This window comes from Taudactylus pleione, unplaced genomic scaffold, assembly GCF_031769625.1.
Source record: "Taudactylus pleione unplaced genomic scaffold, aTauple2 ptg000114l, whole genome shotgun sequence".
Lineage (NCBI taxonomy): Eukaryota > Metazoa > Chordata > Amphibia > Anura > Myobatrachidae > Taudactylus > Taudactylus pleione.
In genome coordinates, this window is record NW_028284516.1 from 1,553,481 (window position 1) to 1,570,623 (window position 17,143).

General features: G+C 46.5%; 1 protein-coding gene across 3 annotated transcripts; it reads right to left on the bottom strand.

The window, feature by feature from the left end:
* Nucleotides 1-328: 328 nt before the first annotated feature.
* Nucleotides 329-6,845, bottom strand: PDP1 (pyruvate dehydrogenase phosphatase catalytic subunit 1). 3 transcript variants are annotated; one of them, XM_088471502.1, is made up of 3 exons: nt 6,680-6,845; nt 6,479-6,608; nt 329-3,377 (listed from the first exon to the last, which is right to left on the bottom strand). In XM_088471502.1, exons 1-3 carry the CDS (start codon nt 6,737-6,739, stop codon nt 1,735-1,737), a joined length of 1,833 nt encoding a protein of 610 aa, XP_088327628.1. In that variant the 5' UTR covers nt 6,740-6,845; the 3' UTR covers nt 329-1,734. The 3 variants fall into 3 exon arrangements, with proteins under 3 accessions (XP_088327628.1, XP_088327627.1, XP_088327626.1); XM_088471501.1 differs by lacking the exon at nt 6,479-6,608 and having other exon boundaries at nt 6,680-6,760; XM_088471500.1 differs by lacking the exon at nt 6,680-6,845 and having other exon boundaries at nt 6,479-6,607.
* Nucleotides 6,846-17,143: the final 10,298 nt, after the last annotated feature.

The window sequence follows — 17,143 nt, forward strand, 5'->3', positions numbered from 1 at the left end:
TATCTTGCTCTATTCACGCGCTGTCAGGCTGCCTGGACTACAGACTACACTTTAGGGGTCTCCTCGTAGCAGACTCCGTTTACACGCTCTGTATGAGACAGGTTTTGTCAAGGAAACAGTGGGTGCCTGTTTATGGCTATTGCCTAAATGTCACACCATTTGTTCATATAGACCCTTCAACTTATGTACGCTCATGTGCTCTAATCACACATTGCAATGAGTTATTAGTCTCCAAGCAGAGCAGCTCTACAATAGTGTATGGTGCTTTTAATCTTCATGATTAGACCCGACGCCCCCCCCCCCCCCCCCCCCCGTAATCTTACTGGATTTCAGTTGTGCGCTTGCGTCTAATCTTATAGGACACCCTTATTTTAAAGCATTTGTCAAGCAAATGTAACTCTGGTTTGTTACAAAAGGTGGCAAGCAAATCCAACACTGCAACACCCATCTTACTGCATCCGTTTCATGACCTCTAAAGGAAATTAAGGACATAACTCTAGACTTTTCATTTATACATAAAACAGGACACTCTGGGTTTATTTACTAAAAACGGCAGCTTTTCAAAGTCCCCCATTTTCTGCCTTTGTGTCTGCAGAATTTAAAACAGCAATACCAGCGGTGTTATGTACTTAATTTTGCAGTCTTAAATTCTGCAGTCAAAAATACTGATAATCAGGGGCAAATGAATAACCCCCTAAAATCTCAATTTATTTTTCTCAAAGTGAATCTGAAATGAGCGTGGACAGCTGGGCTACACAAACACGACAAAGCTGGACATTTTGTCACCTGAACCGATAAACACAGCCATTCAATTTAATAGGAACCAGCGACCGACACCACTTGGCTATACTGTTCGAGCCTCAGGTTCCCAATTAATCGATAGGCAGCATTCTCAAAAATCTAGGTTCAGTCCACAAGGTGGCCATGACCTCCGCTTAAGGAACAGGTTAAATTTTAGTATCATTAGGACCAGCTGTTGGTTTAAAGAGACACAACTATCCACCACATTTGGATGTGAAAATAAAACAAACCTACACCGTAGTGCAATGGAACATTTTTCACTCATGGTTAGTGAGCATCAGTCACCTGCACACAACAATTCTGAGAAACTCCAACCCATCAATTCACGTGGAACTAGTGGCAGCAGGCAGACCCAGAGAATGGATAGGCCACCTCACCTCTGAGTTGGTGAGGGATCCACTTTAGAAAGCTGTGTAGGTGTACTATTACCTCATCCATCCATTTTAAAATATGGCAAAATCTGAAGACATGAAGAAGTCTTTTGGGAGATGAGAATGGAGTGTATGGTACGGCTACAACCTTTCACAATGAACACAAGATAGAATTCTAGGACTGTGCAAGCCATGTAGACAAAAAAACAAAACATGGACTATGGAGACCAAGTTGTTAAGGCTTCTAGACTATTGAAGCCTCAATCTTTATTCTGCTTCCCATTCCCACTCGCAAGAATATCCTCTACAAGCAGGAATAACCAATTTTTGGCAACTTCATGAATCAAGGTCATAAGACTGCTGCTCTAGAAAAGATTTCATAATCATGGCTATTAGCCCACTGCCTTCCATGCAATACTTTCACAGGGGGGACAGGAACCAGAGTACACAGTCCAAAACGTAAGCAGCACAAGTCATGCCACTCAAAACAAATAAGCTGCACAGAAGAAATAAAAAACCAAGCCTGCAGAACTTTGGTAACTGGATTTAAATGAGGGCACATTTACTGTTTTTGATATGCTCCAACAACATGAGAATTAAATTGCACCACTATAATTGTAATATCATCTCTGTACATCCGGGCCAATTCTTCTGGAAGACTAAGCATTTTTGATAGTCGCTCATGGTCAACAGCACCAAACTCATTGTTGCCAACGGCATGACGTATCAGATGGGTAGCTGCATTTTGATCTTCAAAAACGGAAGAAATCCTTGCCCTCCTTTCCATGAGGAGGCCCTGCATCTGTCCCAGAGTTACTTTATATCCTCCTACTGCAATAGGCTGCTGATGATGAACACCAGTCAGGTATTCACCAACAATTCTCACCACATCTTGCCTATGCATCGTCTCCCAAAGCCCATCTGTGGCCAATATGAGGAACTTGTCTTTAGGTCGTAATTTGTGGTATATGACTTCAGGTTCAGCAGATAGGTACGGTGGGGTATGATAGTTGGGAGGGATGAACTTCGTGTATTCATTGTCATTCAGCTGATCTGGCCCAGACTCTACAACACGTTTCTGAAGGTCAATGCTCCACTTGAATTTAACATCCCCAAAAGCTCTGAAGGGCATCAGCAGCCCGAGGAGTCTGTCTTGCTTCACAACGCTCTTCTCTTCAGCCTTCGGGTGCTCTGACTTGAGGCGTTTTACTTCAGAATCATTCTGGGCATTATGATCATGCGACATGGTCACAGCAGACCAAGACCCATCTTCTTCCTGGACTCCGAGCAAAGCACGACTATCTCCTGTGTTCGCTATATGCAAGTCTACACCGTCAACATGAGCCACACATGCGGTTGCTCCAGAGAAGGCCACCCGTAAGACCCAGTAGTTCAGGAAAGAGTTGGGATCTCCTACTTGGGCTTCCAAAGACAAGTCATTATCAAGTCTCTTAAACGAATTGATCAAAGCCTCCTTAACATCAGTGGTCTCCCCTGTGTTTAGGTCAATCAGTTCCTGCCAGTAGGTCCGTAAACTGCTGAAGTAGAGCTTGGATGCCTCCTTACTAAAGTAATCGTTTGGATGCTTGTGCCACTGCAAAATGGGCAGCAAGGCCCGGCCATTTTCTACAGCATGTTCAATCTCAAGCAGAGTCTCCTGAGGTAGCAATGAAACAGCGATATAATAGAACAGTCTTTCACTAACCGCCTGAGCACACGCACAACCAGCATGACCATCAAACACGCCAAGTAACATGCCTCTGGTCTGTAAACACGTAGCCGCACTTCTCCGGTCTTCAATTGGGGCATTAGCCGGCAACTGGTTGCTGTCGAAGCCAAGGATTGAACTGATATTTTTGCCATCAAATTCTGGAACTTTAAAACTGTATTCATTGGCTTTCAAAATGCTGTTGACCTGGGGAGGGGTCAAGTAAAATCTTTGTGGAGTAGTTACATATTGCCTCAACTGGAAACATTGCTCCTTGGCCCTGTGAAAGGCCGAAGCAAAGTTGCCGTCTGCTCTACATCGGAGGGACTTAAAAGGTGGGAAGCGAGATCGACAGCAAAGAGGATTGTGGTGACAATGACAGACAGAGCGGCATATCCTGCCAAGGTCACAGTTCCGCATGAGAGGAAACAGAAGCTGTGTTGGAACAGACATCGCATCAAGTAGTAATGACGGAGAGCAGCTTCTGCCTGGAAAACCTGCAAAAGAAAAAAAAAAAAAATTAAAAGGACAGGTTACATCGGCTTGCATATTTATAGGTCAAGGGTCAGGAAAAATGGATCGTTCGACACATTCGCTTTCTAGGTCAGAGGTTCCCAAACTCGGTCCGCAAGACAGCCTAACAGTTCAGGTTTTAAGGATATCCATGCTTGTGCATAGATGGTATAATCAAACTGACTGAGGTATTTATTAAGTCACATGTGCTTAAGTATAGATATCCTGAAAACCTGGACTGTTAGGGTGCCTTGAGGTCAGCGTTTGGGAACCACTGATCTAGATGAATCTTATGAGGATCATAAAAACACATTGCTCCAGATCTCACTGAGGTCTGCAGAAAAGCAACACATAGCTCTTATTTTTACAAGAAGTACTTTGGACAATGTCAAACTGTCTCAGGCCTCCAGTGTATCTTTAGCTAATGAAATATCGCTGGAGATATCAGCTGGTCTTGGTGATGTCATGTATCTTATCAGAGTTCACAAGAACCGCATACACTGGCAGCTTGGGCTCAGTAGGTTTTATCGATGGTTGAAATGTCGACAGAATGACTGTTGACTACATAATGCTGACAGATAGTACATGCCATGATGTCGACATGCAATTTAAACAAAAAAATGTACATGTTTAAAATGTCAACATCTCATTTTAAACATGAACATTACTATTGTCGGCATTTTGCAGATGTGGAAATCATATATGACGACATTCTGATGTTGACTTTATGACTGTCCAAATAATAATTGTTGGCATCCTGTCTATATACAGACAGCTTGCAGAGTCACATAAAGAGCTGCAATGTGAGGAACATATAATGCCCATGATGAAATAACGACTTGAGGAATTTTACACTACTTGTTCTCCTTTTATATATCAGAGGGTTTGGTATATTCGTCATTCGGGAAGTCGACACATTCATTATGTCAGCTTTGACATTCTGAACTTGTCGACATAATGAAGGGGACATTCTGTGGACATAATTACTACATACCATCTCAGAAGAGGCGTGTGCATGCTGACTAACAGATTATCTAGGACTTCTTCAGAATGTGCCAGAATATTCCTAGATGGTGGATCAACAATTCTGGCCACTGACGGGCAGCAGACTATACTGCATGTATGCAAGTCTAATACAATAAAAGTCTGCATGCTTTCCATCTTATGACACACCAAAAACCAGAGATTCCCACCTTGAAGCACAGGTGAATTTTCCATTTAAACAGTAAAGATCATGCAAATTGATAGATTTGCCTATTGTACACTACAAAAGACGTGAATTACATAAAAATAAAATTAAAAAAATCCGGAATATAAATCTAAAAAGAAACGCAGTAACCATATATTATGGAGGTTTTATCTATTGTAATACCCGTAAGTGCGCTCAGATGCACGAGACCCAAAAGGAGCTCGCGACTAACAGAATCTGCCCATTTGTGTACAGGAAAATAATGCTGACAGCACTGTAGGTGTAAACATGCATTATGCTGCATACAGAGAGGGTCGCCGAATTACAGAGATTAAGTTGCTGATGGAACATATTAGGATTTTGGACGGGGCACTTAAACTGTTACACACAAAATAAAATGCTGCAGTGCTAAAGATATATTAGAGAGCTCAGTATAATCAGCATAACATGACTAGTTACCTAGAGATTATGCAAATTAAAAATAAGTATTTGGGGCATTTTCAATATGTGCTTTGGATAATAAAAATATTTACCAGTCAACATAAGCATAACACTACAGCTGAAAGGAACTAAACATACAATAGACAATAAGAGACTGGAGGATGGTGATGTACATGTAAATATTTTATACTGTCCTACTAATGACACATGAGAGAAACCGTATGAATGACAAAGTATACATGCAGCGTTAGTTTAGTCATTGAGACAACATTGATCAATCTACAAAATGTGTGCTTCAGGGCATATTCCTAACTTCACTTCCACAAAGAAAACCTTGACAGACCAAGATGAAATACAGCACCTGATTCCTCTACTTAACACTCCTGGTGTATTTTTAGGGCCTCTGTAACAAGAACCGACTAGAGCGCCACTCTCATATGAAGGCAGCGACTTACGTTTTGGACATGTGACAAATTCTAATGAATATATATATAGTGGGCAGCACAGACGGTGTAATGGTCATCAGTACTACCTCACAGCACTGAGGTGATGGGTTTGATTCTATGGCCCTGTGTGGAGTTTGTATATTCTCTCTGTGCTTGTATGGGTGCGCTCTGGTTACTCGGGTTTCCTCCCACATTCCAAAAAATAATCTGGTAGGTTAATTGGCTGCCAACAAAAATTAACCCTAATGTCTATGTGTGTGAGCATGTGATAGGGAATATTGATTGTAAGCTTCACCAGGGAAGGGACTGATGTGAAATATTCTCTCTGTAAAGCACTGTGGAATGTGTGCGCTATATAAATGGTAGAGATGTGGCATCTATTAGTTATGGACAAAAAGAGACAGGACACATAGATCTCATTTTACAGTCAGCCTTGAGGCCACACATTCGCTTCTTTATCTACCAACTGGATTTTCTATCCTAATTATTGGAATGCATTTTCCATCAGGCAAGATGGTTGTCCCAGTTGTTATACATTATAGAAGTCCACCTAAATCATTCTACAACGGACAGTCTGGCCAACATCACTCTGCCATGTATGTGCAACTTAATGTTGTCTAACGGGTATAGTAACAGCTAAACCAAAAAATAAAATACAAATAAACTTATTAAACAAGGTTCTTAATAAAGGCTGCATTAGGTCTGGTTGATCAGGTTCTATGTAGACAGGAGTGTGTCAGACAGATACCAGGTACTGTAGGATGATAACAATAATCAATTTATTTAGCCCCAGCAAAAAGCCCCCCAATACTGCGATGCATATTTTAAACCTTAAGAAACAGTTAACCATTGCTCTACCAGAATGCTCTGCAATCTAGTCCCATGCATAATGCATGCATCCAGTATAACCATTTTCCTGTGATCTGGAAATGGAACAGATGATCTAGACATGGAATTTCTAGCAGGACTGCCCGGTGCAGCAAGATGTCATCGGGAGGAGGATACGTACCGATCCGCCTGGGCCCGGGGCACACACACATTCTCCCGTCACAACAAGCTGCGAACATCCACAACCGGCAACCGCCCGACGGACAGGACAGACCAGTGGAGGAAGAACAGGGAGGCAGCCCGACATGGGGCTGCAAGACACACACAGAGTATAGTAGCAGCAGTAGAGACGCACAGACAGTCACTAGAGAGAGGTGTGTACCTGAGGCCCTCTCACTGAGAATCCCAGCGGCACATCCCGCCGTCCGTTGCCTATACACATACACCGGTCCCGGTGCCGCTGCGGCCGCCCTTCCGCCGAGCAGCGCTAACCTCCAGCGTGACGTCACAATCAGCGATTGTCCTTCACAACGTTCTCAAATGGAACGCAACATTCTCCTCGCCACACCCTCCTCCTGGCCAATGGCTTCGCCTGCTCGCTGGAGAGCGACAGCTAGCTCACAGCTGAATGGCTGGCAAGAGGCCAATCCTCCGCCCCTCCCAAGGCGGCTCTTTGAAGTGAGTTTGCCAAGTGCAAGGATAATTTGCATAGGCGGTTGACGGGCAGCGGTGGTTGACGGGCAGCAGGCTGGCGTCCTGTGCGCTCACTCACTGTGATAGGGCTGCTGGCAGTGCTGGGTGACCCAGAATACACATCTATTGCTGACTGTGGGAGCAGTTGGAATAGCTCCGGAATACTAATGATAATTACGAGGCTGAAGATAGCTTCTTATTTATTCGTGCTCTTATTCACTTATTCCATTTTCCAGTTTCTTACTTAGAACGTTACATTAAAACAATTCAAATTGAATCACTACGATTACATTGTATAAACTAAAATGGGTGTCTATTACACAAATTGTCTATTACGTAAATTTCAAATGGATTCTGCTTGGCCCACAAATATTTTGGGCATGAAATAGGGTGGTAAAGTGGGCACAGGCACCAGATTTTATACATTTGAATAAGTAGCTGTATTTGTGCAAGGGTTCAATAGCCTTGGGCAAAAAAATTGACACTTGGAACCCACAGTGGGGGTCACTTACATATACAAACTTACAAACTTTTGCTATGGGGCCTTCAAATACCTAGTTACTCCTCTGGTGGGCGTGTCAGTGCTTGCTCATTCAGACGCAGGGTACTACACCAGGGGAGGTCTAGCATTTGCACATTATCGCAGCTGCAACTCCGACAACAGATGCAAGAGCAGCCGCAGCATTGTCCACCTCAGGCACTGTCCACCTTAGGCACTGTGTGTGGCCAGCATAAATCACAGTCACTTTGCAGGTGTTATGGTGCGTACAGACGGGACGATCGACAACGCTAACAATATCGTTGTTCAGTCTCCCAAGTGTGCTGGACGGTCGACATCGATCATCCAGCACACCACCAACTCACCAGCGACTATAGCGATCCGCAATCAACGATCGCGGGTACCTATAGTAACCTGGTCGATATCGACCAGGTTGGCATGCATGCACGGACAATGGTTGATAACGAGAATACATGCCCGCACATCGCATGTCGTTGAGCACCAAAAAATGCATGATATTATCGATATCGTTATCATTCATATCGTCCATTTTAATCGTACAGTGTGTACGCACAATTACTGGCACGGTATGCTGGGAACAGTAGTCACATGTTAATATTCACTACTCCTTATAAATTATTAACAACTATCAACATTTCCAGTGTTCCAATTCATAAAAGCCTCATCTTCAGTTAAAACACATCCACTGTGTTACACCCTCATCTACCGTCAGAGCTCTCAGCGGCTGCTAAGGATGAGATAGAAGAAGGCTGCTCCGCCTCCTCCCGGTACCACCACCAGCAACTCTCACCGACTTTTCCCCCCTCCAGCAAGACAAGAAGGTCTGCATCTGGGCCCCATTCCCCATACGTAGTACGCACTTTTGTCGCAAGTCACAGCTCTCCAGGCAGATACCGTCCAGCCAGAGCCGGGGTCTGTACGGCATTTGTACTTGGATGGAAAGGAGGCCCAGGGATCTCTGATTGCAGCACATATTCGTCAGGCTGCAGGTGGAAGTGGCAGCTTAAAACACAGGATTGCGGTGAAGTGAACTATGCCAAGAAAGAGCGGTCATGATGCCAGGACAGTGATGAGGGGTCCCACTCCCACCGTCCCAGGAGAGATAGACAGTAGAACAGTGGCAGATTTTACCTATGGGCTGCAGGGCGGCCTCCGCCCTCGTTCCCATTAAAATCCACCACAACCCCCAGTCTCATAGTCCATTGGCAGATGATAGCTTTCTCATTAGAAGTGTTCTCTGCTAGTTACGCTCTGGGCTGTCAGTCCCAGGGGAAGGACTGATAGCCCAGTCCTCCTGCAGTCTGGACTGCCTATAGCAGAAAGTGCTTTCAATGGGAAGCCACTTTTGCGTTGAGAAGGCCAGTGCTACCTGACTTCTAGGAGCTGTAGTAGATGCCGTCCCTTGAAACCGGGTTATCTGCGCATTCACGGTTTTCCCTACCTTCTTCTTCCCTGTTAGATACTGATAACACAGGAATATGCGGACTGTACACGTCTCGTCAGCAATTCACGAATATATGCATGCTTATGTATATCACTATTACTTTTATTGCAATTAAGAGTATATGGAAGTAGTTGAGAATATATAAATTAGTTGTGTGAGTTGCAGAAGACCGTATTTGTCGAATGGCTTTAGCCTAGAGCGGATAGGGCCTACTCTATCCCCTTTAAAGTAGGCAAAACCTGTGTCTGATGCAGCAGCCATCTTGTTTAGTGGGTAGCAATAAGAATTGTAGCTGTAAAATGTCAGTATTTAGCGTGTACAGACTAGGAGGCAGCAGGTCTCAGATGTAATAAACAATAAGAGTTAAATCAGATAGCCTTGGTCTGCAAGAAGCAGCAGCTGAAGGCTACATGGGAACGAGAATTGAAGATATATTGTCAATATTATGATTAGGACATATAAACAATTAGGGTCTACTACGTATGAATATTAAATAAATTAATAATCACCATTTTTGGGTTAACTGGAGGTATAGCCAAAAAGTATAGTATAAAGCTCATGAGAGAAAGAGGGAGGGGAATCAGTCGGGGAGCACTCAGAGGAAGGAGGAGGGAGCACACAACGAGGGTGCTGGGTGCGGTTGCCGTACGTATGTATGAAATTGGCTGACTGATATGCTGCACTGGGTGTCACAAATTTATTTTACAAATATTCCCTACTGCTGCTAATATTGTAACTCTGCATTGGCAAAATACATGTATAATTATTCTGTTTTGAAGTAAAAGCATTGTCATTTATTTTAGAATCTATACTGGTGTGAATTATTTCATTTCTTCTTATAATAAGTAAGGTTTATAAATAAATCTAGAACACATCACGTTATCAGTACTGCCTCCCGAAATGAATAGCAGCTGGGCAGTCCCCCTCTCTCCATAAGGTAGAAGCTGCCACTGGAGGAGAGGGAACAAAATGACAAGGCAGAGAAGAGGGGTACCAGGAGAGAGAAGAGACGAGCAGGGGCGTCGAGAGGGGGGTTACTAATTACCCAAGACCGGGCATGTTTAAGGGACGAGGCAGGGATCCGGGCTTGCTGTGGAGTGAGAATGATGCCCCCTCATCAGTATGCATAGTAGTTTTTGGTAATATTTTTTTCAGGTGTGCGTGGATACAGGTATCTGGCAGCAGTCCACCTGTGCCCCTATTGTTCCCGTTGCCGAGCATGTGTGTGTGGGCCCTCCTGTGTGTGTGCCCCCCCTTAGTCCGGCCCTGCTCAGGACCCCACACAGGTTACGTTTTCCAGGTCATCCAGTAGGTGCACAGGTGTATTCATTACTCACTGACACATTTTAAAAGTGCCACTAGTGGAGCTAATTATTTGGTAGGTTGTCAGCATCCTATCGTGCGGGATACCGACGGTCAAAATACAGGCGCCGGAACCCCGATGGCCAGTCCGGCCCTGCCCTCCACTGTCTTATACTTGCAGAATGTCACGTCACTGGTCTTTTGTAGCTGTAGATGAGGACCCTTGGGATTTAGCTTTAGCAGTAGGAGAGTAGGTAAAGTTTAAACCCTTTATTAAGCTACTGCTCATGAGGACCCATGCTATAGATATTGATGTTGGGATCAATGAGAACTTATGTAGGTGTCAGGATACATTGGGCCTGATTCAGCATGGATCGCTATTCTGCTTATACGCACACACCGCAGTTGCTAATATCAGCGGTGATATGCAAATGTTTGCATTCGCATTGCGATCGCAGCCTAACATAAGGACGCCCACTTCCCCTCACTCACATCCGGCAACATAGTGAAATAATCAGTAACATCGGATTCAGACGCACAGTTAAGGCAGGTCAGACCGCACTCAGGAATTGCTTACTTCAGCGCACGCTATGAGGCCTCAGGCAGCGTATGGTATCGCAGTGGATAATTTATGCATGCCCATGCAACGCCGTTGAAACGCACTGGCACGCCTGCATTCACCCGACCACCCCCCTGTCACCGTGCGATGGGTTTGCGTGGTCACTGTGATCGCATGCGAAGTACGCAACAATCAGCTGATTGCGTGCATATAAGCAACTGCGATCCTTGCTGAATCAGGCCCATTGAGCAGAGGAAAGGGGAGGGGGCTCGGACAGCACACCCTAATTTTAAACGTAACAAGAGGTGCTACTATGCTGAGACTTGTAGTACAATGCAGGAAAAAAGAAAATGCAGGTGCACGGAGTACTAAGGGGGTCATTTAGACCCGCTCGTGAGCGGCAGGATGCTCGCAAGCGGGTCGATGTTCCCCACTGCGCATGCGCACGATGGAGGGAGCTCCGTCGTGCGCATGCGCGAGACCCGGCGAGCAACGGGCTCTCCATCGCTCCTGGTCTCGCACCAAAGGGGGCGTGCTGTCGATGTTGATTGACAGCACGCCCCCTTTGGTGGGCGTGCTGGGGGCGTGCCTGCCAGACGGAGGCATTCCCATGGGAACGCCTACTGTCTGAAGCCGGCCCCACTGACATCAGTAATGATGTCAGTGGGAGTGGGAGTGATTTTGGCTCTGATAGAGCCAAAATCACTCCTGGGCTTGCGGAAGCGAGACCCTACCGCAGGGTCTCATCGCAAGCCCGATGGTCGCGATGGTCTTTGACCATCGCGACCATCAACATGGACGCTCGCTATAGCTGTGGGTGGTAACCCACAGCTATACGAGCGTCCATGAGGCCGCTCCAAAAACAGGTAGGAGGGCCCTGATTCAGAGCGAGCGCTCTGGTCAGAGCGTTCAGCTCTGAATCAGGCCCTAAGTACAATGATAGTCAAAATAATCCTGATAAACTGTACAATTAACATGGAGCAGAGGTGTAGCATGGATTCACAGCGCCCGGGGCAAGCACTTCCTATGGTGCCCCCCCCCCACGCACAAACACTAAGCACAGCTAACACCCTTTATGGCACCCCTCTCCCCCTACCGGGCATCAATTATATTCTCTCCAGTCACCAGTCAGATGCTGCTAGCTACTCGCACCACAGTGATCCCGACGGGTGACATCAGGACAGAGACCTGGCTGGCGGTGGAGGTGGGATGCAGAACAGAGGAGGGACTGAGGCGAAACGGAGCACAAGGGAAGAGCGATGGAACCAGGGGAAAGGCGGAATGGAGCAGAAGGAGGAGGGGAAACGGTCTGCAGAAGTCAGCAGTGGCTGTGAGCGGCTCCGCCCCTGAAATGAGAGTATAAGTGAGGTTCTTAGCAGTGACGTGCGGTGAGGTAAATGGATGGAGAGGCACTGGCTAGTATCAAAGCCAGATTTACAGATACATATATGAACCAGAGGGTTCATGTAGGCATTATACAAAGGTGCAGCAGTATATTGCCTGGAAATGTGGTGTGTTTTGATCAGGGATGTGCGAAAAAGGTAGACAGGGGAGGCAGTGCCTCACCTGCCATACACTTTTTACTCCAGAGTTTTGACTATAAAAATGATTACAATAATACATAGAAGATATTTATAATATTTTCTTTACATTTTTCTTATAATTTTTATAGTCAAAACTCTGGAGTATACCTAAGTATGACCGGAGAGGTTCTGCCTCACTTTACCGCACATCATTGGTTCTTAGTATATGTAAATTGACGTAATGTGCTAGTATTTGGAATGTTAGGGACCTATTTGGGTATGCAGTCGGGAAACCGGCTGCCTTTATACCGACAGCCGGCTTCCCGGCTGCTTTATCTTGGCGTGGGATAAATGACCGGCGTTTATACCTAGACGCCTGTCATTTACCTGACGCCGGGAGACCGGCGCCCGGTATCCCGATCGAAGGGATGCCGAGCGCCGCCAGCGGAAGGCCGCGGGAGGGAGGGTTAGGTTTAGGGAACCCGGGAGGGACTTAAGGTTAGGCACCCCCTCGGGAGGGTTAGGGTTAGGCTAAGGGAAGGGGGGGTTAGGGTTAGGCACCCCCGGGGGGAGGTTAGGGTTAGGCACCCTCCCGGGGGACTTAGGTTTAGGCAGCGGGGAAGGGGGGGTTAGGATTAGGCACTTAGAGGGGGGATTAGGGTTGGGCACTTGGGGGGAAGTTAGGGTTAGGCACCCCTAAGGAGGGTTAGGGTTAGGGGGTTAGGTTAGTTTATACTTACCTTAAGGAAGATCGGGATTTCCAGCGCTGTCGGGCTTCCGCTGCCGGGCTCTGCTGATCTGTCGTGCTGCCGCTGCCGGGAATCGAACTGCCGGCCATGCGGCAGCTGGGATTCCATACCGATTCCCCTATCTGATGGGGTTCTCCGTGAAGTGGTGGATGTGCAAACATTTTTGGCCTAGAATTTATCAGGATTTTTTAGACTATCCTTGTTCTTAGTGCTTCGAGTGTGCACTTGCATTTTCTTTTTCCTACATTGAGCAGTGGTAAAAGACTTGATTCAGCAGTGGACGGATTTGCTATTGCAGCTGCTAACATGGTAGCAGCTGCAATAGCACTAATATGGTAATGCAACAGGAGGCGCCATGCCTCCAGTATGCATTACTGATCCTAGCTGCGTCCAAGGACACAGCATCAGATCATCTGCGCTACCATAGTCTGGCTAAGTGGCTGCCGCAGAGGCACGCAAGGTGGCTGCCGCAGAGGCACAAAATAGGCTAGGAAATCTTTGTAATTTGAACTTAGGGCCTGATTCAGAGCCGGACGCTATTTGCGCTCGCTCGTTCAGAAAAAGGGGCCGGATATTTAAATAGAGCGCTCGCTCTTTGCGGTCTGTTGACACCTCTATGTCTGAACGAGCGAATGAAACATGCACTCGCTATTTTGTAAAGTCGCCCCCTGGCCGCTCGCATCATACATCATCTCCGCTATTTATTAGATTAATCGAGTACATCGAAAGGCGTATGAACTGCTCGCTATTCTTGTGGTAGCATTTTCCTACCGCAATCATGCGAGCAGTTCAGGCTAAAAGACAACCAAGTGACGTGGTCGATGACGCTGCTTTGTTAATTATGCACACCCTTAAAACGCCCGTTTTGACCGTTTGGCACGCCTGCGTTCGGATCTCCACTCCCCGTTTTCAAGCACCTTCCCCTGTTACCACCCACAAACGCCTCATCCTGTCACTCAAATTAGCATGCGCATTACAACCCATACGCATGCGCAGATGTGCGACCATCGCTCGGAGCGAACGAGCGGCCGCTTACGAGCGGCTCTGAATCAGGCCCTTAATTTTTATTTCATAAAGGAACAAGAAGTGCCACAAAAATTTATCATTTTCTTCAGCAGTGTTGCAAATTACATTGTACAATTGAGAAATAAAGTGTTTGATGTACATCTTTGTCAGCCGAACAGAAATCCTGGCCTCTTCACCCCCCCAAATGGCGGCAACATGTCTCAGTTTTGGGAAACGGAGGCTCTCACCACCCCCTCCCCGCCCAGAAACCACAACAGACTGCCAAGAACTGACAATCTTCTACCGGACTGCGTGCAGGATTGCGGACCCATTCTGCACATGTGCAGAACGGTGTGCACTGCTGCATCAGGCCCAAGGTCGGAAGGTGAACTGAAAAAAGTGTCTGTAGCATGATACAGTCTAATAGGAATGCTGGCCTCTGGCCTACAGTATAATGGAAGCAACAGTCCACAGACAGAATGGGCCTGGAGTACTTGTAGTATTTGTGACAGACTGCAGAGGGCATAGATACTGGATACTGCACACAACTGGAAGCAGGTGATAGGTGATGTTGAATCTACATGTTAGGACACTCACTGGGATAGATGTGATGTGCAGGGACAGTACAGATGGTAGATAACTGGAATGAAAGCTAAATGCTTGGAGACTGAAGACTGGGGGTCTGATTCATTACGAATCGCAGCTGCGATTACACTCGCAGACCCACTGAGACAATATCCTAATCTTTGCAATCGCTATGCTGTCGCAGCACAACATAAGGACGCCTACTTCCCCTTACTCACATCTGTAAAACTTTGCAAGTCTGTTAAACCATCGGTATCATCGAATAACATCGGAGCCTCACGCACAATTGCACATGTTCAGACCTTACTCAGAAATTGCTAACTTCATCGCATGCAGTGGGAGCTCAAGCTGCTTATGCCATTGCAGTGGCTAAGTTAAGCACGCCCCTGTAACGGGGTTCACACGTTTAGACACTCCTGCGTTTCGCCGCCCCCCGTCAACACCCCCACATGCTCACTTCCTGTCAATCACTCTGCGATGGGTCTGCGTGGTTTCTGCGATCGCAGTGTGATCGCAGTGAAGCCTTCATGCACGCACACTGCGTAGTATGCAACAATCGGCCGCCTGCGTGCTTAATCGCAGTTGCGATCCATAATGAATCAGGCCCTGAATCCGATGTAGGTTTTACCTGAATTCGATGCAGGTTGTGCGCAGGACCCATTCTGCGAGTGTGCATAATGGGTCCTGCTAAGATTGCTGATTGACAGGCAGAGGCATTTAAGGGGCGGTACGGGGTCAGACGGCATTCCAGGAAATGTGTCTGCCCTGTTTTCTGGGAGTGGCTAGCCCAGGGACTACGTGGACTTATGCAGTCTGCTGGGCTCGCAAGCCGGCCAGCCTGAGTAAGCTAAGACTTACTCAGCTAGCTGCCCGCCCGGCGTCGTCCCCCACTGCGACCATTGGCTACAAATGGACGCAAATGGTGATCCCAGATTGCGACCTCCGTCGCAGTGCTCGGATCGCAAATGCAGCAGTGGGTGTCATGCACATCCTGCTGTATTTGCATTATTGCAAGGATCGCATTGCGAAGCTGCCTGCGTGCACTACCCACTACAGTATATGCCTTCGTGCGGCTTTGCAATTGCGATCCTTGGTGAATCAGGTCCTGAGACAGATGCACTTGGAAATATAGGTGACTGGATACGGAGTCAGATTCAAATGAACTTGGTAATGCAAATGGCTGGAGACTGAGTTATGGTGCATAGACACGGTCAGATTTTTCTTCAAATCTGAACGATAACTATTTTAAAAATCATTCAATCGTACATATCTGAAGGAAAATCTGACATGTGAGGCTTCAACGACGAACGATGCGTGTTCCCGATTGTCAGATAACGATATCTGACATCTGATGTGTTTGCAGTCAGATTTGGTCGATTTCAGTCATTTTAATGCAGTCAAAAATCCTTCAATCGTTCAAATAGTTTGTAAAATCGTTCAAATCGTTATAAATTTCGTTCAACCGTTCATCGTTGAATCGTTCATCGTTCAATCGTTCATCTGACACATCTGACCGTGTGTATGCCTTAGATACAGAATGCACTTGTTATTGCATTAGCTGGAGACTGAGGGCCTGATTCAGTAAGGATCGCTATTGCGATCACAATAGCGATTACGCACGCAGTCTCACTGCGAAGATATGCTAATGATTGCAATCGTAAAGCCATGCGCAGCCTAACATAAGGACGCCCCTTTACCAGAGCCATAACTAGACTTTTTGGTGCCCTGTGCCAGAGAGAGAATTGGCGCCCCCCCCCATTTTTTAGATAGGGACATAAGAGCATCTGAAAAAGGGCCATGATCTCATGGGGAAGGGCCAGGGAAGACGTAGGGGCGGCCAGGAGATCCTGGGGATAAAAGAAGAGGAAGCTACAAGTGGGAATGATAATAAACAGGAATATTGACAGGCCCAAACAGCGCCCCTTGCCCTGCGGTGCCCTATGCCATGGCAATGGTCGCACTTCCCTAGTTACATCCCTGCCCTTTACCTTACACACATACGTAAATACTTAGCAAGACTGTGAAACCATCAGTAACATCGAGTACCATCGCAGTCTCACGCACTTTTGCACAAGCTCTGACCTTACTCCATCGCACTCTATCAGGCCTCAGGCAGCGTAGGGTATCGCAGTGGCTAATTTATGCATGCCCCTGCAACAGCGCTCAAATGCACTGGCAAGCCTGAGTTTCGCTGACCCCCCCCTTCCGTTACCACCACCAAATGGTACTTCCTGTCAATCACTCTGCGATGGGTCTGTGTAGTCAGTTCCGATCGCAGTGGAATGTTTGCGCACGCGCACTACGATGCATACGCCTGTGCAGAATACAACAATAGTAATAACGATCCTTACTGAGTCAGGCTCTGAGTCAGAAGCTGAATGTACTTGGAAATGTAATTAGCTGGAGACTGAGGGGTGAAGCAGCCAAAGCCAGCAGCCGGGATACTGATCTCTAGGAGAGAAATGT

Bases quoted from the DNA above. Each gene is read 5' to 3' on its own strand.
- PDP1 (XM_088471502.1), bottom strand. From the start codon at position 6,739: ATGTGTATAGGCAACGGACGGCGGGATGTGCCGCTGGGATTCTCAGTG. The intron at 6,609-6,679 runs GTACACACCTCT...TGTGTCTTGCAG, and splicing joins TCTCAGTGAGAGGGCCTCAG to CCCCATGTCGGGCTGCCTCC. The intron at 3,378-6,478 runs GTACGTATCCTC...TTTCTTTTGCAG, and splicing joins CCCCGGGCCCAGGCGGATCG to GTTTTCCAGGCAGAAGCTGC.